General features: G+C 54.8%; 1 protein-coding gene across 2 annotated transcripts in view; it reads left to right on the top strand.

Annotated features, from left to right (window-relative positions):
- BICD2 (BICD cargo adaptor 2) overlaps nucleotides 1-26,754 on the top strand; it is a 39,308-nt gene extending 12,554 nt beyond the window's left edge. Inside the window, exons 2-8 of one of the 2 annotated variants that reach the window (XM_025984357.2) lie at nucleotides 13,723-13,935; nucleotides 18,279-18,431; nucleotides 19,654-20,088; nucleotides 20,559-21,566; nucleotides 21,685-21,836; nucleotides 22,869-23,079; nucleotides 24,688-26,754. In XM_025984357.2, the coding sequence (XP_025840142.1) occupies nucleotides 13,723-13,935; nucleotides 18,279-18,431; nucleotides 19,654-20,088; nucleotides 20,559-21,566; nucleotides 21,685-21,836; nucleotides 22,869-23,079; nucleotides 24,688-24,693 (2,178 nt within the window). In that variant the 3' untranslated portion in view covers nucleotides 24,694-26,754. Of the gene's footprint in view, nucleotides 1-13,722; nucleotides 13,936-18,278; nucleotides 18,432-19,653; nucleotides 20,089-20,558; nucleotides 21,567-21,684; nucleotides 21,837-22,868 lie in introns of both variants that reach the window. The other variant, XM_025984356.2, reaches the window with a different exon arrangement.
- Nucleotides 26,755-27,277: the final 523 nt, after the last annotated feature.

Raw genomic sequence — 27,277 nt, 5'->3', positions numbered from 1 at the left:
GGCAGACAGTGTGGCAGCTCCCTGGGGTGTTAAACACAGAGTTAGCGTTGCTCCTGCATGTGTACCCATGAACACAGACACCGTGTGAGTATTAACAGCCACATCATCCCAGGCAGCCCCGAGGTGAAGCGCTGGTACCCGCCCCTCGTGCACCATCCTTGGAACGTGATGCTCCATGAGAGGCAGGGTACAGGGGTCGTGTCGGGTGAAGTTCCCCCTCCATGAGAGGTCCTGAATGGGCAAACCTGCGGACACAGAAAGGACACTGGTGGTTTTGGAGTTGGGGCAGGGGAGCTAGGGGGTGACTGCTAGTGGGTGAGGAGAGCGTGGAAGTCATGTTGGTGGTGGCCGCACCCCTCGGGGAATATACTGAAATACCCAGAATCATACCCATTGACAGAGTAAGTATGACGGTACATGGATCACACCTTTCAGTTGTCTTAGGAGGTACAGGGGAGTCCTGCTTGCTAACGGTCAGGATAAAGTTCACCATGCTCTACAGTGACCCCGGATGGTCGGGGCAGCTTCCTCCAGTCTCATGGAGGTGCTGCCTGTGGCGTGGCTCATGCTCCCCATGACCCTGTGGCACTCACACCTCTCCCATCAGTGTTGTCCTTTCCTACGACTTAAGTCTTGTGTTTCTAGGTGAAGTAGCATCCAAGGGTTAAGGTTTTCTGCTGTTGGAATTATACATCAATTGTCCCTGTTAGATGCTCCTCAGCAGTTTACCTGGGGAGGCTTGGGGATTTCCTGGGGCTGTTCCTCTGTGCACTTCCGAAGTAAAGCCGTCCCCTTGCATCCTTGCCTCCCTGACCCAGGACAGATTCCCTGGCCTTGTCCTTTTTAGGGCCAGGACCCCAGGGCCTGTCCACTATCTTTACATCTTCCCCGGGTGGACTTACCTCGGCTCAGGTGCTTGTATTAGGATGTAAAGACAGTGACCACGTGCATTCTTGCAGAGGTTTGCTGGAGATGCCACCAATCGTACTAAGCGTGCCTTCGTGCGGCTGCTCTCTAACTTCCCTTTCGCACGTCAGTTTGGCTGTGGCAGGAACGTCTGTAGCTCACCTTGCGTTGCACTGCATGGCCGACTTCTAGCAGGCTTGCTGAAGCTGACCCTTCAGGTGGCCCATCTGTGTCTTTGTAACTGAATGGTGTTGATGCCGCTGGATTGGCGCTCCCAGGGCAGGTCGATGTGTCCTTGGGCCCCCAGTGGGGGAGGGTGGGAGCTCCTGTAGGAGTTCTGGCATGCTCACCGAGTTCTGGGTGACCGCCCCCTATCCCCTCTAGTGGCTGTGGCCGTGGACACAAGGCTCGGGATGCAGCCCTGGCCCTGCCCTGATGAGCATACCCTCCTGAGGTACATGGGGCAGGCGGGGGCACTGGCCTCTGGTTGCCTGATTCAGAGGCAGGTACCCCACCTAGGCCACCACCCTGGGTAAGACTGTCTCCAGGTGGACAAAATACACCAGCCCACTTGCTTTTGCTTTTTTTATTGTGCTTTGAGCCTTTGTTGTGACACCTCCCTTGAGAACAGCTTGAGATGGGTCTGTTTACCTTATTGAGTCTGTGTTTGTGTTTATCCTTACGGGGTATTTTTAGTGCATCCCCCTCCCACAGCACAGTGCTGCTTGGGTGGCGATCCCCATGCGCTGAGATGATACATTTCCTGCTGTTTGTCCTATAGGCCCTCTTGGGTATGAATATTATTGAAGAGATCAGTTTTTAAGTGTTTGGGTTCTGTCTCCTCACACAGACCTGTTTCTGGGCCCCACGTACATGTGTCAGAAACCAGGGGCCAGCCTCCATGGGCCGGGGTGGTGGCCAGCTCATGGTCGCTCCCTTTGGGGGACAGACTGCGTGGCTACTGCAGAGCAGAATGCCCTCCAGGGCCCCGGGGACTGGCTGACCACATGGGTGGGGCGGTCCCTTGCGGGGCTGCTCTTCTAGCTTCACGAGGCCTCTTGCACCGGCATGGTTCCCAGCTGCCCCAGCGCCAGGTCAGACATGTCGCACGGGCCCAGGGTACAGCAAGCACCCCTGTACTGATCCCCGCTTCCCTGTCAGCCAGGTGCTGGGGTTGGCCATGGCCGAGGGGGAGCTTCTTGTCCAGGGATCCTCCCAGTTAGCTGAGTCCTGCCTCTGGGTTTATTCCTAACGCATCCCTGACCCTGGAGCCCTCCCGCTCCAAGCCTGACCGATGCATAGCCCTGCCCAGGCTGGACTTGGGGACAGACCTTCTACGTATGCTTCTAGGTCTTGTATAACAAGCCACACAAGTGGCTGCGGGTGATGAGGTGCTGGCTTAGACCAGGGGTCAGGAGACTACATCTTGAGGCCACATCGTGCCGTTCAGCCTGGACTGGCAAGAGAGTTTACAGCTCTGTGCCATTTGTGGCTGCTGTTGCCCCACAGGATGGAGTTGGGAGCCGTTGCCGCAGCCCCCGGGCCTGTGTGGTAGTAATTTCATGTGTCCCTTTGGCTGAGGGACATCCAGCTGCTGGGAAACATCACTTTTGGGTGTGTCTCTGGAAGGGATGAGCTTGGATTCAGTGTGGGCGGCAGCGGAACAGGAATGGGCAGGGTGGTCCGGTTTCTGCCCTCCGGCCTCCTAGGCCTTCAGCCTGCAGACAGCACTGGGACAGACAGACCCTACCTGCAGTAGGTCCCTGCTCTGGAGCTACAGGTGTTCCCTGGGGGCCTGGCAAGCACAGATCTGGTGCCCAGAGTGCAGGGCAGCTTGGGGTCTCTTCCTGCTTGCCCCCACATCCCCACCCTCCCATCCTTGTCCCCTACACCCTGTGGGCAGCCAACTCTCCACACCCATAGGGGTCACTGACTGTGTGTGGACCTGGGGCTCAGAGACCCTCCAAGACCTCCCTCTAGTGCCCGTGGACCCAGGGCAGTGACCCCAGCTTCCGTTTTGGTGCAGCTTTGCCTACAGAACCAGGCTTGGGCAGGGGTGGCTGGCAGGGCTGCAGCAACCCCCCCTCCCTCCCAGGGCCAGGCTGCTTGTCCCCTGCTCAGCAGAAGCACTTGGCCCTTGTTGTCTGTGCATCTCAGCCACACTAGGGTGTGGGGGCCTGGTGGGGGCCCAGTGGGGGCCAAGGGTCTGGAGCCTCCTGTGTGCCAGCGGGGACCAATGGAGGCCTGTGCTCATGTGTGTAGCCGTGCTCAGGATCACACGCCCCTCGTAGTCACTGCCCGCCCAGCCTGTGAGGAGGCTGTGGCATGCTGGGCCTGCGGTGGTTGCATACCAGGCAGGTGAGGACGATGTGGGGAGGGCCTGCCCCTTGCTATCCCACATCCCCTGGGCCCTGGTCCTCCCACGACCCTGCGCCACCGTCCAGTCCCCTGGGGAAGGTACTCCCCACTGCTAAAGTCTCATGGCCCCTGGGGATTGCCCTGCCCGACATGTGCTCCTGCTGCCCCCGCCCCCCACTGCCCTTGCCCCAGGAACCCCTCCTTGCCTGGCAAGCCCAGCCTCCCCTGCCACATGTGGCCCTGAGTGCAGGTGTGTGTGCTGTGTCCACATGGCAAGGATGAACGTGTGTACAGCTGCCCGTGACCTCACGCCTGGGCGTGCCCGGCCACGCTGGGACTCGCCTGGCCCGGGCACTTCAGGACTGTGGGCAGGGTGTGCCCCTCTGGGAACATCACCCCAGCACGGCTTTGGGTACCTCCAAGCCCAGACGTGCATCCTGCGGTCCAGGAAGGCATCAGCTTTCTTCCTCATAGCAGCCAGGGAAGTTTGGGGCATTCGGTGAACACTGGCCTGAGAGGAGCAAGGCAGGGCAGGACGAGCACGCCCACAGCCTCACATGCCGTCAGGGTGCATGCACACCGCTGCTCCAAGCACTTCCTGGGGGGGAAACAGGTTTCCAGGTGGTGCTGGGTGTTGGGGCATGCTTTGATCAGCAGAGATTCAGGTGGTGGGAGTGGGACAGGGGCATGGCCTTCACCTCAGATGCCCATCCTCTGGCCTGTGAGCTGAGCAGTGAGCAGAGGGATGGGGCCTCCTAGCTGGGGTAGGACACCTGGGGTAAACAGCTGGAGGGGTGTCACTGACGGAGAGGGGCCGGCATGGATCCGAAGCCCTCCCCATGCCGCTTCAGGAGGATCGGCAGGTATCACAGGCCTTCCTGCGGGACGCTCCGTCTGCACACCGTTGTCACTGCTCTTGGATGATGACCTGGGGTGGACGGCTGTGCCTCATATCAGGTGTCTGCATACCCCTTGAAGAAGCTGCCAGGTTGCCTGCCTGTCCATACCCTGGCAGCAGGGTGGCGTGTGCCTGCCTCAGTGGGGGCAGGTGTCTTCATCCCCAAGTCCCTGGAGTATGGGGGGCATCTCCCCAGTCACTGTCCTCTGAGCATCTCGTGTCCTCCTTTCCCACACATGTGTCTTTCTACAGGAAACATCTGTTCAGTTCTTTTGCTCATATTTTATGGGGTAGTTTCTCTTACTCAGTTTTGAGAGCTCTTATATTTTGGAAAGAAGTCCTTTATCAGATTGTGATTTGCGTAGATTTTCTTTCAGTCTGTGTCTTGTCTTTGCATTGTCCTTTTTTTAAAAAAAAAAAAAAAGAAGAGTTCTGGAGACATCGTACAGCAGTGTGAATGTCATCAACACTACTGGACTGTACACTTAAAAATGGTGAGGATGGTAAATAAAGAACTTAAGGAAAACTCAATACAGTTAGCTTTTTTTTTTTTTTTTTTTAGCTTTTTTAAAATTGCTTTTTGTAGGGGGATCCCTGGGTGGCTCAGCGGGTTAGCGCCTGCCTTTGGCCCAGGGTGCGATCCTGGAGTCCCGGGATCGAGTCCCGCGTTGGGCTCCTGGCATGGAGCCTGCTTCTCCCTCATGTGTCTCTGCCTCTCTCTCTTTCTCTTTCTATGTCTATCATAAATCAATCAGTCAATCTTTTTAAAAAGTTGCTTTCTTTTGTTTTTTAACCTCTGCCTATTTCAAAGCTCTTTGCCTTTGGTAACCACTAATCCATTCTCTGTATTTATGAGCATGGCTCTTGGTTTTTTTCAGATGCCACATAGAGGAGAGATCATGTAGTATTTCGGTCTGATTTACTTCACTTCACCTAATGCCCTCTAGATTATCTGTTTCTTCTTGAGCAGACTCAGTGGTTTGTCTTTTAAAGAATTTGTCCATTTCAACTAAGTTGTCAAAGTTATTGGTGTAAAGCTGTTAATAATATTCCCCTATTAGTTTTAGTGTTTGTAGTGCTGTCACCATTCATTCTTGGTATCCATCATCTGCCCCCAACCCCCATTAGGCTGGGTAGTTTATCAATTTGACTGACCTTTTCAATGAACTTGCTTTTGATTTCATTGATTTTCTTTATCTTTTTTTCTATATCACTGATTTCTACTCTGGTCATTTTTTTTTTTAATATTTAATTTATTTATTCATGAGAGACACAGAGAGAGGCAGAGATAAGGCAGAGGGAGAAGCAGGCTTCCTGTGGGGAGCCTGATGAGGGACTCGATCCCAGGATCCCGGAGTCATGCCCTGAGCCAAAGGCAGGTGCTCTACCGCTGAGCCACCCGAGTGTCCCCTACTTTGGCCTTTTTTTCTCCGAATTTCATTTGCTCTTCTTCTAGAGTTTTATTTTTATTTTTACTTTTAATTGGGAGGAAATAGAGCACAAGTCATAAGTGTGAAATTTCATAAGCTGAACATAGCACATCAAGAATTGGAACATTCCAGCCTTACAAGCCTTCCTCGAGGGCCCATCCCAACCAGAGGCCATCCCTGTCCAGACTTCTAGCAGCATAGATTCATCTTACTTATCCTTAGAGCTGTGTGTATCAATGGAGTCACACAGTATTTGCTCTATTTATTGTGTCTGGCTCCTTCTAACATGATGTGAGATTCATCTGTTGTCTGTGTAACAGTGACCTACTAATTTTAATTTCTGTGTAGTATTCCATCATGTGACTGGATCACATACTTTCTATCAACAGACTGCTGGGAGCTGTCTGGTCTGAGGCTTTTGTAAATCATATTCCTATAAACATATCTTTTCAGGGATCCCTGGGTGGCGCAGCGGTTTGGCGCCTGCCTTTGGCCCAGGGTGCGATCCTGGAGATCCGGGATCGAATCCCACATCGGGCTCGAGCCTGCTTCTCCCTCTGCCTATGTCTCTGCCTCTGTGTGTGTGTGTGTGTGTGTGTGTGTGTGTGTGTGTGTGTGTGACTATCATAAATAAATAAAAATTAAAAAAAAAACATATCTTTTTAATGGAGCATGGAGCCTGCTTCTCCCTCTGCCTATGTCTCTGCCTCTCTCTCTCTCTCTCTCTCTCTCTCTCTCTCTGTGTGACTATCATAAATAAAAATTTAAAAAAAAAAACGTATCTTTTCATACACACATGTAGGTATTTCTCTCCCAAGTGGGAATTGAGGGTCATAGAACAGGTATGTATGTGCTTGCTTCGGCAGCACATATACATAGTACAGGTATGTACTTAGCATTAGCACCTGCTGTTTTTCTGAGTAGTTGGATGTATGACTCACACACATCCCCACCAGAGGGTGAGTGCTCGAGAGGATTTTAGGCAGTGTGTGCTCATCTCTTTCTCTGTCCCCCGCCCATGCTGTCCAGTGTTGGTTGAGTGTCTGAGTTAATACACAGGCACCTGGCTGAGAAGGGAGACCGTGTGACTGGCTAAACTCTTGTCACACAGCATATGGGCCCAAAGACCCACCATAAATGAGAAACCGTCCTCCCTGAGGAGCACACAGCCTGTGGAGAGGGTGCAATCCATGCTCCAGTAGGGTTGTTAGTTCTGTGTTCAATACAAGGGAACCTGATACCTAGGATGAGGAGATAAGAGGGTGGCAGCCATCAGGCAGGTCTTGAAAACCTTTATCCCTTGGCCTGGGAGGCCCTGGGACCATTTGGGCAAAACTCTGGAGAGAAGCAGGTTTGGGGAGCTGGAGTGAACACTGGGACACTACTCCTCAGCACTGCAGGGCTGTTAGCTCTGCCTTCAAGCCCCATACACATACCTGGTCTAGTTTGTAATGTGAAAGCTAAGGTTTTGGATTGTTTTTTTCTAAATAGTCATGTAGTGCTGTAAATATCCTAAATACTTGCTTTAGTGGCATCCTACAAATTCTCATATTCATTTCATTTTTATTCTGTTAAAAATACTTAGAAAGGGGATGCCTGGGTGGCTCAGTGGTTGGGTGTCTGCCTTCAGCTCAGGTCGTGATTCTGGGATCCGGGATCGAGTCCCGCATCAGGCTCCCTGCATGGGAGCCTGCTTCTCCCTCTGTGTCTCTGCCTCTGTCTGTCTCTCTCTCTCTGTTTGTCTCTCATGATTAAATAAATAAATCTTTAAGAAAAAATACTTTAAAAGTATTTCATCTTTAATCCATGCATTATTTAGAAGTATGTTGTTTAATTGCCAAATATGTGGGGATTTTATTTTTTTTAATATTTACTTATTTATTTATTTATTCATTCATTCATTCATTCATTCATTCATTCATTCATTCATGTGAGAGAGAGAGAGAGAGAGAGGCAGAGACACCGGCAGAGGGAGAAGCAGACTCCATGCAGGGAGCCTGACGTAGGACTCCATCCTGAGTCTCCAGGATCACGCCCCAGGCTGAAGGCGCTGCTAAACTGCTAAACCACCAGGGCTGCCCTGTGTAGGGATTTTCTAAACAGATCTTTCTGTTACTGATTTTTCATTTAATTTTCTGTGGGTAGAGCACCTACTTTGTATGGCCTGAATCCTTTTAATTTTGAGATGTGTTTAATGTCCCAGAATATGGCCCGTCTGGGTCAATGTTCCATGTGCCCCTGAAAAGAATGTGTGAGCTCTTGCCGTTGGTTGGGGTTCCTTACATGTCCCTTGGGCCAGTTTAGTCAATAGTGTTGTTTGTATTGTTTATGTCCTACTACTGATACTTTTGTCTTCTCAGTCTGAGTAACTGAGAGATGACTTTGGAGGCTTCCAACTAAAATTTTGGATCTGTTTATTCTTGCAGATCTATTAGTTTTTGCTTCATGTATTTTTGAAGCTCTGTTATTAGGTGCATACACATTTAGAATTATATTTTTTGTAATTAGCTTCATTCTCATGAAATAATCCTCTATTTCTGGTAATATTCTTTGCAGTGAAATCTACTTTATCTAATATCAATAGAAGCATTCTAGGTTTCTTTTGATGGGTATTAGCATAGTTTATCTTTTTCTATCCTTTAATATTTGTAAACAACTTTATTTATTTATTTATTTTTAAATTTATGATAGTCACAGAGAGAGAGAGAGAGGCAGAGACACAGGCGGAGGGAGAAGCAGGCTCCATGCACCGGGAGCCTGATGTGGGATTCGATCCCAGGTCTCTATGATCGCCCCCTGGGCCAAAGGCAGGCGCCAAACCGCTGCGCCACCCAGGGATCCCAACAACTTTATTTTTTAACAGCTTTATTTATTTATATAATTAACATACCATGCAGTTAACTCATTTGAAATATACAACTCAAAAAAATAAAATAAAATGTACAACTAAGGGCAGCCCGGGTAGCTCAGTGGTTTAGCGCCGCCTTCAGCCCAGGGCCTGATCCTGGAGACCCAGGATCAAATCCCACGTCAGGCTCCCTGCATGGAGCCTGCTTCTCCCTCTGCCTGTGTCTCTGCTGCATTCTCTCTCTCTCTCTCTCTCTCTCTCTCTCTCATATTAAAAAAATTTTTTTAAATAAAAAAAAATAAAATGTACAACTCAGGGATACCTGGCTGGCCTCATCAGTGGAGTGTGTGACTCTTGATCTCGGGGTTGTGGGTTCAAGCCCCATGTTGGGTGCAGAGATTACTTAAAAATAAAATCTTTTTTAAAAACGTACAATCCAAAGAAATGTACAATTTAGTGGCTTCTAGTGTATTCACAGAGTTGTGCATTGATACCATAACCAATTTTAGAATATTTTCATTAGTCAAAAGATAGCCTGAGCTGGGGCACCTGGTGGCTCCGTCAGTTAAGCCTCTGCCTTGGGCTCAGGTCATGTTCTCAGGGCCCTGGGATTGAGCCCTTAGTCAGGCTCCCTGCTCAGTGGGGAGTCTGCTTCTCTGTCTCCCTTTGCCCCTCTCCCCTTGCTAGTGCTCGCAATCTCTCTCTTTCTCCCTCAAAAAATAAATATCTTAAAAAAAAAAAAAAAGATATCCTGAACCTTAGCTGTCACCCCTTCCAGCTCCATCTCCAGCCTTGAGCAACCACCAATCTGTGTACACTCTCTATAGATTTGCCCAGTTTGGATATTTCACATAAATGGAATCATACAATATGTAGTCCTTTGTGACTGGTTTTTTTTTTCATATAACAGAATATTTTCAGAGTCCATGTATGTTGTACTATATGTATCAGTAATTCATTCCAATTTATTACTGATATTTTGCTGTATAGATAGGCCACGTTTTGTTTATCCATTTATCAGTTGGTAGATTTTTGCATTGTCTTTACCTTTTGGCTATTATGAAAATTAGCATTCAAGTTTTCATATGGATGTATATTTTAATTTCTTTTGGGTTTATGCCCAGGAGTGAATTGTAGGACCATATGATACTCTGTTTAACTTTTCGAGAGTCTGCCAGGCTGGTTTTCACAGCAGCTGCATCATTTTCCATTCCCACCAGCAATACATGAGGGTTCTGGTTCTTCCATATTTTTGCTAGCACTTGTTATTTTCCTTATTTTATACTCCATTACAGCTATCTCATTATGCTTTTGACTTGCCTTCCATTTCCCTATTGTCTGCTTACATTGAGTGTCTTCTCTTGAGCTTATTTGTCTTTTATTTATTTTTTTAAGATTATCTATTTATTCTTGAGAGAGAGAGAGAGGCAGAGACACAGGCAGAGGGTGGAGCAGGCTCCATGCAGGGAGCCTGATGTGGGACTCAATCCCGGGTCTCCAGGATCACGCCCTGGGCTGAAGGCAGGCGCTAAACCGCTGAACCACCCAGGCTGCCCCCGTTACAGGCGTTCTTTATATATTCTAGACAGTAGAGCCTTATCAGATAGAAGATTTAAAATTAAAAGTATGTTCTCCTGGGCCCCTGGGTGGCTCAGTCAGTTAGGTGTCTGACACTTGATTTCAGCTCAGGTCATGATCTCAGGGTTGTGAGACTGAGCCCCATGTCGAGCTCTGCTCGGAGAGGAGTCTGCTTGAGACTCTCTTTCTCTCTCTCCCTCCCCCCCATCCTCTCTCTCATAAATAAATAAATGGTTTTCTTTTAAAGTACTTTCTCCTATTGTGTAGCTTGTCTTTCCACTTGATGATGTTCTTTGATACCATATTTAATAAACGTTTGATACCAAATGTTTTAATTTTTATGAAGTCAGTTTATTTTTGTTGTTTTTGCTCATGCTTATGGTGTCACATGTTAAAAACCCATTGCCAATAAGTTCATGAAGATTAGTCCCTGTTTTTTTTTTTTTTCTGAGAGTTTTTTTTTTAAGATTTTTTTTTATTTATTCATGAGAGACCGAGAGAGAGAGGCAGAGACACAGGTAGAGGGAGAAGCAGGCTCCATGCAGGGAGCCCGATGTGGGACTCGATCCTGGGACTCTAGGATCACAACCTGAGCCGAAGGCAGATGCTCCATCGCTGAGCCACGCAGATGTCCCTTTTCAGAAAGTTTTAGTTGTAGTTCTTGCATTTAGGTTTCTGATCCATTTTGGGTTGATTTGTGTATATGATGTGAGGTAGGCATTCACCTTCATTGTTTTGCATGTGGATGTCCATTTTTTGAAAACTATTCTTTCATCACTGAATTATCTTTTTACTGTTGTCAAAAATAATTGGCCGCATATGCAACGGTTTATTTCTGGACTCTTGTGTTGCATTGGTCTGGATTGTCTTATGCCAGTACCACACGGTCATCGTCACAGTAGCATTTTATAAAGTTTTTGAAATAGAGAATTTGAGTCTTCCTGTTTTGTTTTCAATATTGTTTTAGCTGTTCTGGACCCCTTGCAATCCTATATAAATTTCCATTTCTGCAAAAAAAAAAGCCATTGGCAGTTTGATTCAGATTGCACTGAGTCCCTGGTTAATTATCTTTTAAAGGAATTTAATAAGAACAATAAGTCTTTTATATTTATTCCGTAATTATCAATTCTGGAGCTTTTCACTCCTCTTCCTAAATCTAGATTTCCATCTGGTATTGTTTTTCTTCTGCTGGAAGGATTTTATTGAATGTCTTGGTCATGCAGGTCTGCAGGTGCTCAGTCCTTTCAAGCCCTTGTCTTCATCTCATGGCTGTTTTTGGAGGTTCATGGGCAGAGCGCTCTCGGTAATGGGTTTGCTTTGTTTTTTCTCGGTGATTCTGCTGTGTCCCATAGCCGGAGAAATCTGATGTCGTCTTGTACTGCTTATCCCTCTGGGTGGTTTTAGTGTTTCTTCTGCTATGCTGGCTTTAGGGAGTTTCGTGTGGTTTCTCTCATGTTGCTTGTGCTCAGGGCTGGACGCGCCACTACGTGTAAGTCTGGATGTCTTAGACCATTCTGGGTTCTAGTGCGTATTCTGTCCTCACCCTCCTCTTCCCTGGGGCTCCGCCTACCCTGGGTAACCCACAGTTGTGTCTTCAGCCTGCCAGTCTATTCTGCATCGTGGAATCGGCTGCTAATCCCTGCAGTGCTCCCCTCGCATCACTCTGTGATTCCATCTTGCATACCTTCCATGGCCTCAGGGTCGCCGCCCCGTGTGTGCCGGCTTCGGCCTGCATCCTGAGCCCCCAGCTACCACGGCGCCAGTCTGAGCCATGCTCACTGCTATGGCCTGCTGGTTTCCCTGAGTGCGAGATGGTGCTGTTGTTATTCCTGTGCGTTGTTCGGGGATGTGGTCTGAAACCATCAGCTGTGTAGGTCACAACCTGCTCCACCTCCTTGCCTCCCCTGCCAGTGGCTCCATGTGGTCCACCTGGGTGGCGCCCTCACAGGTTCACACTGACTGTCCCCTCTGTCCGCAGGTCTGCTGCCTTTGCTGCCTTGTCCACCGTCTTGCAGCACTGCCTCCTCCCTGAAGGCCTCCTGGCCTGCTCCCCACCATCTCCTCCAGCACCATGGCCACGGGCCCTTTGAGGCAGATGAGGGCTGTTCTGGAGCTTGCTTGTGCCCTGTGCCTCACTACTTGGTTGTCCCGTGACTTAAAAATTGACACAAAGTTCCCAGTTAATGATCACTTTTTCGTGAGGAGCCACACCCAGTCCCTGTGACTGTCCTCTTAGCTCAGCAGGAGGTACCAGTCTCTGGGCCGTGGATGGCTGGCAGGCCTGGACATGCATGTGCACACGCTTGCATGCATCACCGCGTTGAGCTGTCTGGCCTTGGGACAGCCTCTAATGGTTGACCCCACACCCAGTGGGATGTCCACACTCCAATTTGAGGCTGTGCGTGTAATTGGCCCTGGCCACCTGGTTGGGCTTGTCTGCAGGCTTGGGGGGAAGCCCTCAGCTGGCCGGGGCTCTCCAGCACACCTGCCCTGGGCTCTCCAGCACACCTGCCCTGTGGGTCAGGTCCTTGCTCTGCTTCCAGAAGTTTGGTAGGTTTTGCTCACCCCAGGCTGCTGTGCAGCTGGGGGTCAGGGCCGCTGCCCAGGCTGGGCAAGGCCTGTGTAGACTTTTTATCTGGGACTGAGACAGAAGAGGACAGCACCCGGAGTCTCAGAGCAGAGCTGACTTGGTTTGAAAAGAAATGGGCGTTTTCACAGAATGCTGACCCCATCCAGACCGCGCTTCCTTTAGCCAGGCCCCACCAGCTTTCTACGGTTTGGTTCTTTATGTCGGAAGGTGGTCCTGTGCAGTAACAGCCTTCCCCTTATGCCTGTTTTCCCAGTTTTCTTGGACAGAATTTCTAGGTTTCATCTCAGATAGTGAAATAAGTGAAAATGCCCGTTTCTTTCAAGAAATAAAGACATCAACTCTTCCTTCTTCAAGAGCCCTCCCAGTGAGCGGGGAGGCTGTAAGAAGTCTGCATGGGGTAGCCAGTGAGGGGGGAGGCCCATGGGGGTCGTCCTGGTGACTGGTCTTGGGCCTAGGCTGAGACTGGTCGGCTACACCACACCAGGTGTACCTGCCTCCTCCCTGGGAGCCCTCCCTTGGCCTGGGGTGGGGATGGGGTGGGGATGGGGGCATCCTCTCCCCTCTGGGCCTGGTGGGGTTAGGGCGTCCTCTCAGCTCTCCTCCAGACACTGGGCAGGTGGGTGGGGTCTCCCACTGGGGCACACACGCCGGTCTGTCGACTGGTTCACCTTCCCATCTCCTCCCTTGGCCCACACCTGGGCTCACATCCTCCCAGGCCGCCCTGGCCTCAGTTTCTCCATCTGGAGTGGGGCAGAGGGGTGCTATGTGGGCCTCAGATCTGCCCTGGTCCTAGGACAGGACTTCCCTGCCCCACTCCTGGGTCAGCAGCCTGACTCCCGAAAGGGTCCGTGCTGCTGGGGGTCCCAGAGCCACCTCATCGTCTGGGTCATTCCTTGCCTGGCCCCACTCGGCCATCAGCCCCACCTCACTCCTCCCTGGCTCTGTTCCCACCTGACCACTAGCCCTGCTACCCTGTGAGCCTCAGGTGTCCTGCACTCCCTCGTCCATGGCCTACCCCCTGTATCCCCCCCGACCCTAGTGTCCCTACCGGGGTGTCCTCCCCAGAGCTTGCAGGTGGCGGCCTCTGTCTTACGAGCATCTGGTCTCTGCGCAGGCTTTTGGACAGGCACACACGAACCACAAGAAGGTGGCCGCGGATGGTGAGAGCCGGGAGGAGAGTCTGATCCAGGAGTCGGCCTCCAAGGAGCAGTACTATGTGCGAAAGGTGCTGGAGCTGCAGACGGAGCTTAAGCAGCTGCGGAACGTGCTCACCAACACACAGTCGGAGAATGAGCGCCTGGCATCCGTGGCGCAGGAGCTGAAGGAGGTACCAGCGAGCCCAGGGGAGGGCAGGGCAGGTGTGTCGTGCCCTCCGCACGTGGCCATCCTCAAGGGGGGTGAGCGAGCTCGGGGACAGTGGGTGTGGCCTGGAGTCCCTGGGGGCTGTTCTGGCCGTGGCCTAAGGCCCCTGGCTTCTCATCAGCAAGAGCGAGGGGCCTCGTTCTGGGCCACGGGGACCTGCTCTCTGCCCTGTGTACTTGGGGGGCAGGGACAGCCGACCAGATGGGCGGTTCTGAGGTCCCTGCTTCGACATCAGGGCCACCCGAGGCTGGCAGGGGGCTCCTGTGGTGTGAGACGCAGCCCAGGGGCTGGCAGCAGTGGAGAGCGGTCACCTACTCCGGCTTGGGGTCACAGTTCATGCAGGTCTGCGGGCCTGGGAAGAACTGGGCTTGGATCCAGGGGGTGGGCAGGCCTCAGATGTGTGGAGCCAGAGTTCGTGAGTTAATTTCTTCCCATGGGATTACCGGGATTACCATGGTGGGGGTGGGGGGGAGGGCCGCTGGGAATGCAGGGTGACCTCACCAAGGTGGTTGCAGCCTCGCCCCACCAGGTGGCCTCACCTGGCCAGGCCTGTTTGGCTCCTCATGTCTGAGCCGTCGGGAGAGCCCCGGTAAGCTGCTGACTCCTGGCTTTGGGTGTCAGGACATGAGCTCAGCTGGTCCTGTAGGAAACAGGTTTGTGGGGCTGGGATTCCTGCCATTCCTGTTGGTGCTTCAGGAGGAAGCCGGCCACTCCCCACCCCATGCACGCTCAGCCACCTTTTTCTCTCAGGGCCCTGCCTCCTGCCCCACAGGCCCAGCCCCATCTGCACCCTGTTCCTATCACTCTTCTGCTGGTCCTGGGCATATGGCTTCCCTGGGCTGCTGTGCCAGACTCCCTCCTGGCCTCTGAAGTGGCCATCCCCTCTCCCCGTGAGGCTGGCACCCACGGCCAGGCCTGGTGGAGGAGCCAGGACTACATGCATGTAATGACATGCGCTACCCCCAGGAGGCCACTCTCCACCTGCCTTGGTGTGACGTGCAAGCCGTGCGGGGTCACCCCCTGGGGCATCCCCTCTTTGAGGGTAGCTATAGTTCCCAGTGCCTGGTCTAGCTGCCATGCCCATTTCGTGCTATGCCAGCTGTACCATGCCCTCTGACCAAACCCCGATAGCTTAATGCCGGCTTTCCAGGAGGACCTCATGGCCTCTGTAGTGCAATTTGTGTGAGGTGTGCTCAGCACATGGGATGGTTCCAGCTGCTCCAGAACTTGTCCTTTTGATGACCCTGTGGGGGTGGGGGGAACCAAGGAGCAGGTGGTTTGTCCGCATGCCTACGGTTGGGCTGGCAGCCCTAGGTCCTGACCTCTGACCTCTTCACTTGTGTGGATGGGCCCAGCTAGCATCTGTCCTGGGACAAGGCCTTGAGACCCATTTTGGAGATGGAGAAGCAGAGTCTGGGGTGGCTGGGGAGCAGTTGGTTGGAGGCAGTCAGGTCTGGTGCACAGACTGAGGCCTTCCAGGGATTCGCTGGGGGAGGGGAGGGGGGTCCTTGTTCGGCAAGGGGGGGCTGCCCTTGAGAGGCTGGGCTGGAGGCAGTCCACCTCACCTGCCCAGTGGGTGACCTTTCTGCCCAGGTGACCTTTCTGCCCAGGGGCCCTGTCCTTGCTGCCCCAGGTGGACTGCACGTGCCTTGAGCCCTGGAGTAAATGACAGACATCCCAGTGGAATTCTGTGCCCTGGAACACAGGGCAAGAGCCAGGGAGGCTTGGTTGCTGCCTGGTGGTACCTGGAGCTGGCTGGAAGGAAGGGCGGGTAGGGGTCAGGAGCAGCCTTGCCAGGCTCCAGGTGGGGGTTGTGGTGTGTAGGTGAGGCAGCAGGGGTGGAGTCCCACACAGAGGAGGAAGGGGATGGGTCTCCTGGGAACCGACCCCACCAGGAGGTGCACAGCCCCCAGGGGGTTGGGGGTCTAGGCAGCGTGTCTACAGGTGGACCCCCTGCCTGGACGGCTGGCACAGGTGAACTCAGGCCACTGAGTTCTTGGTCTCTGGACCTTGGTCTCTGCAGCTGCACACGGGACACACCTGCCAGGTGCTGGGGGGGTCTCTGGACCAGGAGAAGGTCCCTGGCTGCCCCCTCCTGTCCCCGCCAAGGGCCGGCCCTCCTACTGGCCACAGCGGCTGTGGCAGCATCCATGTCCCTGCAGATGCCACATTGCTTGGCCAGACCAGCTGCGGTGTCTGCCTGGAGACAGCAGGTCCCGCCTGGGCTGTTGCTGCTAACCTGCCTAGAACTTGCTGGGGTGGGAGGGGAGACCCAGCCCCAAGACCCCTCCATGTCCTTTAGCTGGTTTGTGCAGTTGTCACAGGCCCCTCGTCAGGGCTGGGCCCTGCATTCCCTGTCCTGCTACTCTTTCCCAGAAAGATTCTTTCCCAGAATCCAGTGGCCATGCTCCAGGTGGCAGGAACCATGGCCTAGGGCATCAGCACTGCTTTGGAACCTTCCAGGCAGGGAGTCTCCTTGGCATGACCTCACTGCCCACCCCCCATACACCCACTTGGGGGCCTCAGTCCTTCTTGGGGTGGACAGGACTGGTGAGTAGAGGCCTGGCTTGGCCCGTGTGAGGACAGCATTTTGCCCAGAGTTGCGTGGGTGTGTGTTTGTCTTTGCACAGTTCCATGTGTCCGTGGTTTGCCTCTGCATGGTTTCCTCATGGAAGGAGAGGGTCTACTCCCACTCAGGGCGCCTGGGGGCTGAGGCATGAGTGTGCCAGGTGCCGGGTTGGAGGCTCCGAGGGCACGGAGAGGGAGCCTGCCAGGCCCCCGAGTTCTGGTCCTCCCGCGCCCACCTTCTCCGGCCCGTCAGGACAGGACGTCCCCTGCTTTCTGCCTGTGCCTGTCCTCAGGGCTGCAGTTGACAGTCCACCTGGAAGAAGATGCTTCTTTGGGGGAACCAAACCACCCAGTGGCCAGTTGGAACTGGTTTGAGTGCTCAGAGTTGGGCGTGTGCTTGGCAGAGTTGGGCGTGTGCTTGGCAGAGTGTCCAATTTGGGCCCAAAATGCAGGCATCTGGGTCTCATGTCAGTGGATGGCGCTCCCTCACCTGCCCTGCCACGTGGTGTTTGGGGCCAGCTTGTGAGCTGGGGGCTCCCCTCGCTGCCCACAGGGCTCACGTGCCCTCCATCAGCCCCAGGGCTTATGCTTGGAGGCTGTGCTGTCCCTGGAGGAGGGTGGGGTGACTTCTGGGGACCCCACAGACCTCATGGGCGTGTCACACTGCATGGGGAAGGCTGGATCTGCCCAGGCCACAGGGGGAGCTGCTCATGGGTCTCACCACGGCCTGTGAGTCGTGATGTGCAAACCTGTGGCCTGGGTGGGTTTCAGGCCTTGGCTTCCACCCCTCCAGGGGCCACGTCAGGCCTTGTCCCACGAGTGTGGGCGGAGGCAAGGGGGATGGGCCAGCACGTACTCGGTGTGCACGGGAAGTGAGGTAACGCACTCTGGGCTTGCTGAAGCCACAGCGCGCCATTGGCAGATGCTCTGCAGCATGCAGGTTATGTTTCGGACAAGGGCAAAGCCAGTGTGCAGCTTCCCATGTACAGCCTGGCGCTCGGTTCTGGGGTGCAGAGGGTCCAGGAGGTCAGGGTGGGCGGTCAGCATGGCCAGTTGTTTCGGCACAGAAGGGAGCTGGCCCAGTGGACAGGGCTCGGGGAGCCACTCACTGCCCTGCGACACAACAAGGCAGCCCAGAATGTCCCAGGACAGAGGCCAGGGGACCCAGCCAGGCCCTGGTCAGGGCGCTTATGGCAGCAGGCTAGGAATCCCTGAGTCCTGGTTGCCACACTTGCCTCACATCTGTGTTGACCCTGAATCCTCAAGCCCCTTCCCTGAGATAATCCACATCCCTGACCACTCACTTAACCTGTGCACACGTCAGGCACCGTCCCAGGTGCACTCAGGACGCTCTGTCACTGCCCCCAGTGCCCGCCCCTTCTCCTCCTCTGCCTGCAGGTCGGTCTGTTCTGAACACCTGGAGTCACACGACCATGACCATGCATCTGGTCTCCTTCTCTTGTGGTGGGGGTCCCAGGTTCCTGCGCGTCACAGCTGTGGCAGTGCATCACCTTCTTCTTATGGCTACATGACACCCCGTTGTGTGGACCGACCACGTGTTGTTTCCCTGTTTGTCAGGCGGGCTTCTGGGGAGTTTGCATACTTGGTACCGTGTAGACCTGCATTTTCGCTTCTCGGATACAAGCAGTGGGGCACGGTGCTGAGTCCGAGGGCACACCTGGGGCACACTTCCCGGCTCCCCAGGGCCCTAAGGCACCTTCGTGGCCACTGTCCACACAGATCAACCAGAATGTGGAGACCCAGCGTGGCCGCCTGCGGGATGACATTAAGGAGTACAAGTTCCGCGAGGCTCGCCTGCTGCAGGACTACTCGGAGCTGGAGGAGGAGAATATCAGCCTGCAGAAGCAGGTGTCTGTGCTTAGGCAGAACCAGGCAAGTATCTGGCTGCGGCCTCCGTGCTCCATGGCACGCCCCTGCCTTCCCCACAGCCCAGCTCAGGGCCGTGCGGCGTGGATGCGGGGTGGGGGGTGGCCATGGGGTCCCAGTCAGCCCCTGAGGAAACAAATACCAGAGGTGAAGCAGAGGGGACACCGGAGCCCAGGGGCAGGCTGTTCAGCTCCATCTGTCTGCAGCAGTAGCAGGATGCACCCATGACCCCTGGAGCCCTGGGCCCGTCCCTCCCATTGTCCGTGGTCTGCCAGCCCCTTGTCTGAGGTCCTGGCCAGGAGGTGCCGATGGGCACTGAGGACCAGCAGGGACATGTCAGGGCTCGGACACCCCGGCAATAGGTGGGATGAGAGAAGGCTTCTCTGACAGCAACGGGGTAAGGAGGGTCACTGCCACTGATGATGGGACATCCAGGTGGTATCCCAGAGCCACACCTGCCACCTATGTCCCCAGGAGCCCCTAACCTCCCTGGACGTTTCCATCTGTGTGGGGGGCATGGCCCGGGTGTTTATGTCGGCAGCATGATACCAGGCACAGAGCGCCTGCTTCGGGCCACACAACAGACTTGCCGTGACGCTGGACTAGGCCCTGGTGGAAGGTGGTGGAGGCTGGCCCCTCCCCAGGTCTCCCCCTGCCCCAAGTTGTGAGTCCCTCAGGTCCTCTCGGGCCCACATATAAGTGGTCTGTTCCTTATTTCTTGCACCAATATGACAGAATAAGAAATGTTTTTGTTTTTTTGGAATAAGAAATGTTTTTTAAAAATTTCCCATAGACTCCCAAGTCCCCACTGCAGGCACTGGTGTCTGTCCGCACCTACCCCCTCATCCACCTCCAGATACATGCAGCTCTGGATTCTTTCCCCACCTCCGCTTCCCCTGGGGAGCCTCCGGGTCGGGGTCCCTCTGGATTGGGGAGCCTCTTGAGAGCAGAATACAAGTGATGGTCGTGGTACATATTTTATATTTGTTAAAATATTCAATTAACAATTAATGTTCACTAAGTAACTTTGTGGAATCTACAGTCAGGATGCAGTTAGTAACATTGTAAGTAGCCTGACATCTGCAGCATTTGCAGCAGAGACATGCGTTCTGGTTTCCGTGGCATCTGTGGCTCTGAGGAGCATCCTGGCTCTGCTGACCGTGGCGCTCTGAGCCCTGTTGTTGCCTCCCCTTTGCGCAGGCACAAGACGCTGTCGCTCTTTCCCCAGGTGGAGTTTGAGGGCCTCAAGCACGAGATCAAGCGTCTGGAGGAGGAGACCGAGTACCTCAACAGCCAGCTGGAGGATGCCATCAGGCTCAAGGAGATATCGGAGCGGCAGCTGGAGGAGGCGCTGGAGACCCTAAAGACTGAGCGGGAGCAGAAGCTCAGCCTCCGCAAGGAGCTGTCACACTACATGAGCATCAACGACTCTCTCTACACCAGCCACCTGCATGTCTCCCTGGATGGCCTCAAGCTCGGTGACGACACAGAGGCCCTGGCCAACGGCTTCGAACATGCCAGCCTGGCCAAGCTGCCGCTGGACAACCGGACCTCCACGCCCTCCAAGGACGGTCTCGCACCGCCCTCCCCCAGCCTCGTGTCTGACCTCCTCAGCGAGCTCAACATCTCTGAGATCCAGAAGCTGAAGCAGCAGCTGATGCAGGTGCGGGTGGCCGGGGTCGTCCCAGCCCCAGGGCCTTGAGGCGGCTATGCACATCCCCTGCTCCAGCTCTGCCCCCGTGGTGCCCCATTCCCCTCTTGTTAGTATTTATTATGGAGTTTACACTGCTAGCATCAGTGGAGCTGCAGAGCTGAGGGGAAGTACAGCCTGGGTTTCTGCGGGTTCCCTCCTGTTGCCTCATAGGGCTCACAGGCAATCTCCTGCGGCTGCGTCCTCTGGACATGTCATGTCAGAGTTTCCCGCCCTGGACAGAACAGAGTTCTGGGATCTGTAGCATGGCCGACCCCCATTTACCACACATCTCCAAGGAGGGGCCCATTGAGGCCCCACACATGGCACCCTCATTACACACAGCACAGACCTGCAGGGGGACAGCTGTGGCGCCGGCGGGGTCACTACTGGGTCTGTCTGGGCTCCGGTGGGCTGATGACGGGGCTCTTGTGCTCTTGCAGATGGAGCGGGAGAAGGTGGGCCTGCTGGCATCACTGCAGGACACACAGAAGCAGCTGGAGCAGGCACGGGGGGCCCTTTCGGAGCAGCACGAGGAAGTGAGCCGCCTCACAGAGAACCTCACCGCCCTGCGGCGCTTGCAGGCCAGCAAGGAGCGGCGGACAGCCCTGGACAGCGAGAAGGAGCGTGACAGCCATGAGGACGGGGACTACTATGAGGTGGACATCAATGGGCCTGAGATCTTGGCTTGCAAGTATCGTGTGGCCCTGGCAGAGGCAGGTGAGCTCCGCGAGCAGCTGAAAGCCCTGCGTGGTGAGCATGAGGCCGGTGAGGCCCGGCATGCTGAGGAGAAGGGCCGCCACGAGGCTGAGAGCCAGGCGCTCACTGAGAAGGTCTCCCTGCTAGAGAAGGCCAGCCGCCAGGATCGCGAACTGCTGGCCCGGCTGCAGGCAGAGCTGAAGAAGGTGAGTGACGTTGCGGGTGAGACACAGGGCAGCCTGAGCGTGGCCCAGGACGAGCTGGTGACCTTCAGTGAAGAGCTGGCCAACCTGTACCACCATGTGTGCATGTGCAACAACGAGACTCCCACTCGCGTCGTGCTGGACTACTACCGAGAGGGCCCGGCTGGCGCTGGCCACTGCAGCCCTGAAGCCCGTGGGCGCCGCTCACCCGTCCTACCCAAAGGGCCGCCAGCCACAGAAGGTGGGGCGGGGGACAGCAGCCCCTCGCCCAGCCCCTCTCTGCCCTCCCCTCTGAGTGACCCACGCCGGGAGCCCATGAACATCTATAACCTGATTGCCATCATCCGCGACCAGATCAGGCATCTGCAGGCGGCCGTGGACCGCACCACGGAGCTGTCGCGGCAGCGCCTGGCCTCCCAGGAGCTGGGCCCTGCTGCAGACAAGGACCGGGAGGCACTCATGGAGGAGATCCTCAAGCTGAAGTCACTGCTGAGCACCAAGCGGGAGCAGATCACCACGCTGCGCACGGTGCTCAAGGCGAACAAGCAGGTGTGCAGCTGGGCGGGTGGGTCTTGTCCCTCCCTGGGCCTCGGACAGCAGCTCGAGGAGACGGAGGGCCCCTCCCCATGCGTCTCAACCCCCTGCCCTTTGTGTGTCTGACCCCCAGACAGCGGAGGTGGCTCTGGCCAATCTGAAGAGCAAGTACGAGAATGAGAAGGCCATGGTGACCGAGACCATGATGAAACTGCGTAACGAGCTGAAGGCCCTGAAGGAAGATGCAGCCACCTTCTCCTCCCTGCGAGCCATGTTTGCCACCAGGTAATACCCACGGCTCTGGCCCCAGGTGGAAGCCCCCAGGGTTGTTGTCTGCAGTGTCGCCTGCACTTTGTATGCAACAGGAGGAGGCTGAGAGCCCAGGGCCCAAGGTGGGCTGGCAGCGTGAGGGCTGAGTCCACCCTCAGAACCCAGCAGAAGTCTATAGGTTCCCCAGGAAGGTTCCCTGCCTGGCAGCAGTGGACCCTGGAGTGTGAGCTGCCAGCTGGGATTGAGCTGGGGAGGGCAGCCAGCTGTGGACGCGGCAGCCCAGGTGCCTGTGCCAGGAAGTCAGGGCAGGCCTGCCCCGGGGGCCTGGGTTCAGGTGTTTGCACTGAGGGGCACGATGCCCCCTGCTGGCTGGTGTCGGGCAGGCACCGGCCCTCGTGGTCCAGAAGGGCCCTTGAGGCTGTGGGTGAGGTGGGGCTGGAATCCGGTCAGAGGATTCCATGTTGTTCCTCATGTTGTAGGATATTCCTGGCTTCCCCGGAGGCTCCCTGTCCTGGGGGCAGAGCTTGAAGGGGCCTCACGGTCAGCGCCTCACCCCGGGTGGCCTGGCCACCCTCGCTTCCGTGCCATTTCATTTAAGAACTTGGCTTCTCACACACAGCTGAGGTCACAGACTCAGGGAGGAAGGACAGGTGGAGGTGAGGGACGGACCTGGAGGGGGCGTTTGTCTCCCAGCCCCGTAGGGCGAGGGGACATGTAGACACCTGCCTGTACTCTGCTTAGCCGTCGGGTCACTTGCTAAGTACCTACTGTGCACCCATGGTTCCAGAAACAAGCTGGATCCTGCCTGGGCTCACCTATGAGGGCCAGGCACCCCTCCGCCACCTGGGGCCTGAAGGGCAGGCACCACCTCCCAGCTCCCATGGTGGAAACCAGCTGGGGCGCACTTCCCAGAGAGCTGGGGGGCAGCCGCTTCCCTCCAGCCCAGTGAGTAGGACGCTTTGGAGCCCCCTCCCCCTGCCCGGGCCTCCCTCCGGTCCTCAGCCTTGCGCTGCTTCAGCCACGCCTTCGCCCCTGGTGCCCCCACAGGTGTGACGAGTACATCACACAGCTGGATGAGATGCAGCGGCAGCTGGCGGCCGCAGAGGACGAGAAGAAGACACTCAACTCCCTGCTGCGCATGGCCATCCAGCAGAAGCTGGCACTCACCCAGCGGCTGGAACTGCTCGAGCTGGACCACGAGCAGACCCGGCGGGGTCGCGCCAAGGCCACCTCCAAGGCCAAGCCAGGCACCCCGAGCGTAAGTCACACCTGCGCCTGTGCCAGCGACAGGGCCGAGGGTGCCGGGCTCACCACCCAGGTGCTCTGTGGCGAGAAGTATAACATTTACTGCGATTAGGGTCACAGGGGCCGCAACTGCAGCTACCCTGCCGCACGTCACCCTCTGCTTCACCTCCACTAACCCAGCAGCAGTGGGACCGCGGTGCTAGGCTGGTCTTAACCGTGACTAATGCACAGAGGGAAGGACTTGGCCGAGGCGGTGCGCTCTTCCACCTGGACCCTGTGATTTCTGTGTCTGTCCTCAGCCCTTGGGACCCCTCCTGGCAGCCACTCTCCTGGTGGGGAGAGGAGTCACAGGGGTCAGAGCCGTGTGGCTTCCTGGGGCCCGTGCGTCGTTGGCTCCTGTGGGGTGTGGGGGGTGGACAGAGCCTGAGAGGAAACTTGCATGTTCCCTGCATGTGTGTAATGCAGCCCTGGTGCCAGAAGCAGTGTTAGGGGCCCCGGCCAGAGAGCCGGGCACAGTTTACAGAGAGGATTCCTTTGCAGTTTGTGTGGCATCTCACTGCACATTGTGTTTGGGACACAAGTCCACAGTCCTCCCCACACCCCGAGCCCTGCATCCTCCCGCCTAGGCACACATGCACACAGCACTACTCCTGCTCGTGTGGTGCACAGGTGCTTAGGCACCCGGGTCCCAAACTCAGCAGGTGCAGCCTCCCTGAGATCGCACACCCGTCAGGTGGCCTGTGGGGTGATGCACTGGCAGGACCAAGGCCTAGGGTTTTCTCATGAGAAAACCTTTGTAAGTGCCTGGCCAGACCCTATCCTCACAGGAAGCCCGTCCCTTCATAGGTAGGGTGTCCCTGGCCCTGGGGGGGGGGGGGGCTCTTCACCCGCTGCCTACCATCAGACCCCCCAAAACAGGGCTCTGGACACCCCCAGTGAGGGGCTAAAATGAGGGACTCCCACATCTGTAGCCAGAGCCTCGCCCAGGGCAGGAAGGGATCCTTGACAGCAACACAGACCTGGAGGTGGGGACAGGCAGCAACAGCGGCTGGACACCCCATCCCCAGAGGCTGCATCAGACGGAAGCAGGACTTCTCAGTATTTCTCTCCCTGTGGCCCTGTGGGGGTTAGAGGAATAAAGCTGCAGTCATTTCCCTGAAGAGCCCTGTGGCCAGAGGGCATCACGCAGCCCCTCACCCCACTCCCCTCTTGGGCCCCACCAGCTTCCAGGTGCAGTTCCAACCGCCTTGGCTTTGGCTGACCAGCAGTCAAGAGATGCGGGCCAGGTCGCGCCTGTCCCCAGCTCTGTACTGCTTTGCTGATGGGATGTCAGGTCTCAGATGCCCCCACCCCCTGGAGGGGTAGGCCCACCCCTCTGCAAGCAGGTCTTCCGGGGGCATGGCTGCCCGCTGGCCCTGCACGCCGCTTCTGCCCTCTGCCCAGCCTGGCCACAGCTTCTCTCCATACCTGCAGGCGTCTTCCCGAGGCATCCGGGGCTGGCGGCCCCTCCTAACACATGCGGGTCTTCTCTGCCGCCAACTAACGCACCATATCCTGCCCAGCCAGAGCTTCGGTTGTCTGGTGCCAGTTCTAACGCTGTCTTGTTTTCTCCCGTTTTCAGCTGTAGAGTAGCTGCCGGGAGGACTCGGCCGCGGCCCTGTCACGCTGCAGCCCCTCCCCCTCCCGTGGGCCCACGCAGAGGAAGGAAGGGCAGCCCAAAAGTCCACTTAGAAACGTGTTTGGATATGCCACTGCAGTTCTTTCCAAATTAGCATTCCCTGAGTGTTTAATGGCAGAGGAAAAAAAGCTTTAATTGAGAATGCCGCCAGCTGCTGCCTGGAAGGCCTTTGTGCCACGCTGAAGAACCTGCTTGGACAGCGGCCATCAGGCTCGCTTAGAAACCCGCTAGAAACGCTCAACACTGGGGTCTCCCTGTTACAGATGCCCTTTTTTATCTGATCAACCTGTGCACTTTTGATATTTTGATATTATATTTGCTTCCTTAATCCCCCCACAGAGATGGTCTCAGATGCCGTGGTCTGTCTCGTGGTCCTGTAGCGCTCCACTTAGCTCCCGCCGTGTTGATCTGACATCAGCACGGGGCCCGGATGTGTTTTCCTAGCATGTAGCTCTAGGTTTAGGTGAAGGCCTCGACCCGGCAAAGAGCTCGGCGAAACGTATCCACGCTGTGGTTCAGCAGCCTTTTAGGTCAAACGGCATTATGGTTCACGTTTGAAATTACAGATTTTAAATGCCATGTTCATTAAGAAATCCAGGGTATTCCGATTCTGGGGTTTTTCATATTGTATTATTATTATTCTTAGGAATAGTTCAATGTAACAAGAAGAAAACTTGACCTTTGCTCTGGTTAAACAGTAATAGGCACTTGAAAACAAAAAATAAATTATTGAGTGAGTAGTATTACCTACAAATTCCAGAATCTTCTGGGTTTTAGGACATTGGGAAGCATGACTGATTAACAGAATTTTATACAACTGTACCAGTGAAATTCCAAATTGGAATTGTTTTGTTACTCTGGTTTTTGTGCCAGATTGTGGTACACTTAGAAAATCCTACAGCCGTCAATTTTCAGGGTGTTCTGTTTCAACGCCTTTTTGTTAGTAATTAATCATCGCCAGCAGTGCCTTCATCAGTGAAGGGAGGTGTCCCAGCACAGGGTGAGCTCTAAATGGACAGTGCAGAGCTAGACGGGGATGTTGAAGGCCAATGTGGAGCAGCAGGTGTGAACAGGCGCACGCCTTCACGCCGGAACCTGGGCATCTTCATCGAGGGAAAGAAAACAGCAATTGTGCAAAATTCTGTTAGTCAGTGATTCTTTACCGTGTGGATCCTTGCAAATTCAGGAGCTGAGAAAAGGAAAGTGAACACACGCCTGTCGTGTGTGCTTTGGGAACCAAATGGACCTGCGGGACAAGCTGAGCAAGTGGTGCGAACAGCATACCACGTTTGTGAAGAGCGGGGGGCGGGGCGCCGGCAGGGGCTGCCGCAGCGTTCTTTACAGATGTGAGGGAGAGACGTTCTATATTCTCTTGCTTGGTGTAACTAATCACTGTTAGTTTCAGGAAACAGAACTCGATAAAGCCCCCGGGCAATCCCGGGCTGTATCCCGTGGGGTTTGCTGAGTGAGGCGGTGCCTCAGGTAAAATTGGTACTCAGGGAGGAAGAGCGCATCCTCCCTCCTCCAAAATAAAGGAAAAATTATAATAATATAAAAGTAGCAAGAATAAAAGAATTCTGTTTCCTGGAATAAACATTTCTTATTCCTAGTTCTAGGGACCCCTGTTCTCACCTCTGTTACAGCGTTGATTCATAAGAAATAATGTTACATTTACGATAACTTCATCTGTATGGGGTATTTATTTGCAATGACGTCTGAGTACTGTATTTTTTTCTGTGCATTATCTTAGTGTCAGAATGTTGTCTTTATTTTAAGATCCTATGCATGTTCTCCTGCCAAGGAACCTTTACACAGACACAAACAAACAAACATCCTTCAGATTCTGAGAAAGTGAGGCAGAGCATGGAAAGGAGTAGGAAGGAGCATTTGGTCTCGACTTGGGACATGGCCGTGCGGCACAGATGTCTGCAAAGCCAGTGCACATAGGAACCGTGGGCCTGGTAAGGGTCACATTGGTAGGACCAATAAATAAAGAATAATACAAAAGCACAAGACTTGTTCTCTGTGGCTGCTCTGACCCCTGCTTCTGGTGATGGGGGGTCCAGCCAGGCCATGTGATTCCAGGGCCTGAAACACAACCAGTGTGTCAGTAACCCTGGGGTAGGAAGTGGAAGGAGCCTGGGGCCCGTTTCAGGAGGTGTGGGCAGAGGGGAGGCATGGGCCTTGGGTGTCATGAGTGCCCAGCAATGTGGCACTAAGGACACTCCACCTTCACTGTCCCTCCCAAGGAGCAGAGATTTGGATGAGGTGGGGTCCTTTGCTGTCCAGATTTGTGCTGTGTGAGCCCAGAGGTCAGTAGAGTCAGGCAAGAATTCCTGGTTGTTGCAAAGCCATGTTCACCTACAGGAATATTTGTGAGGCTTGCTGAGCCTGTCCTGGTGTGAGCTGATGGGCAGATCCTGGCTGAGGGAACGGGGTCCTGGGGGCGCTCTGGCACCGGTCCTTCTGCCCTCATCAGTCAGGCCTGAGGGATGGCCTCTTTCCAGGACGCCTCTTTCCACTCAAGGTCTCC

This window comes from Vulpes vulpes, chromosome 1, assembly GCF_048418805.1.
Source record: "Vulpes vulpes isolate BD-2025 chromosome 1, VulVul3, whole genome shotgun sequence".
NCBI lineage: Eukaryota > Metazoa > Chordata > Mammalia > Carnivora > Canidae > Vulpes > Vulpes vulpes.
This window is presented reverse-complemented; position numbering and strand designations above follow the sequence as displayed.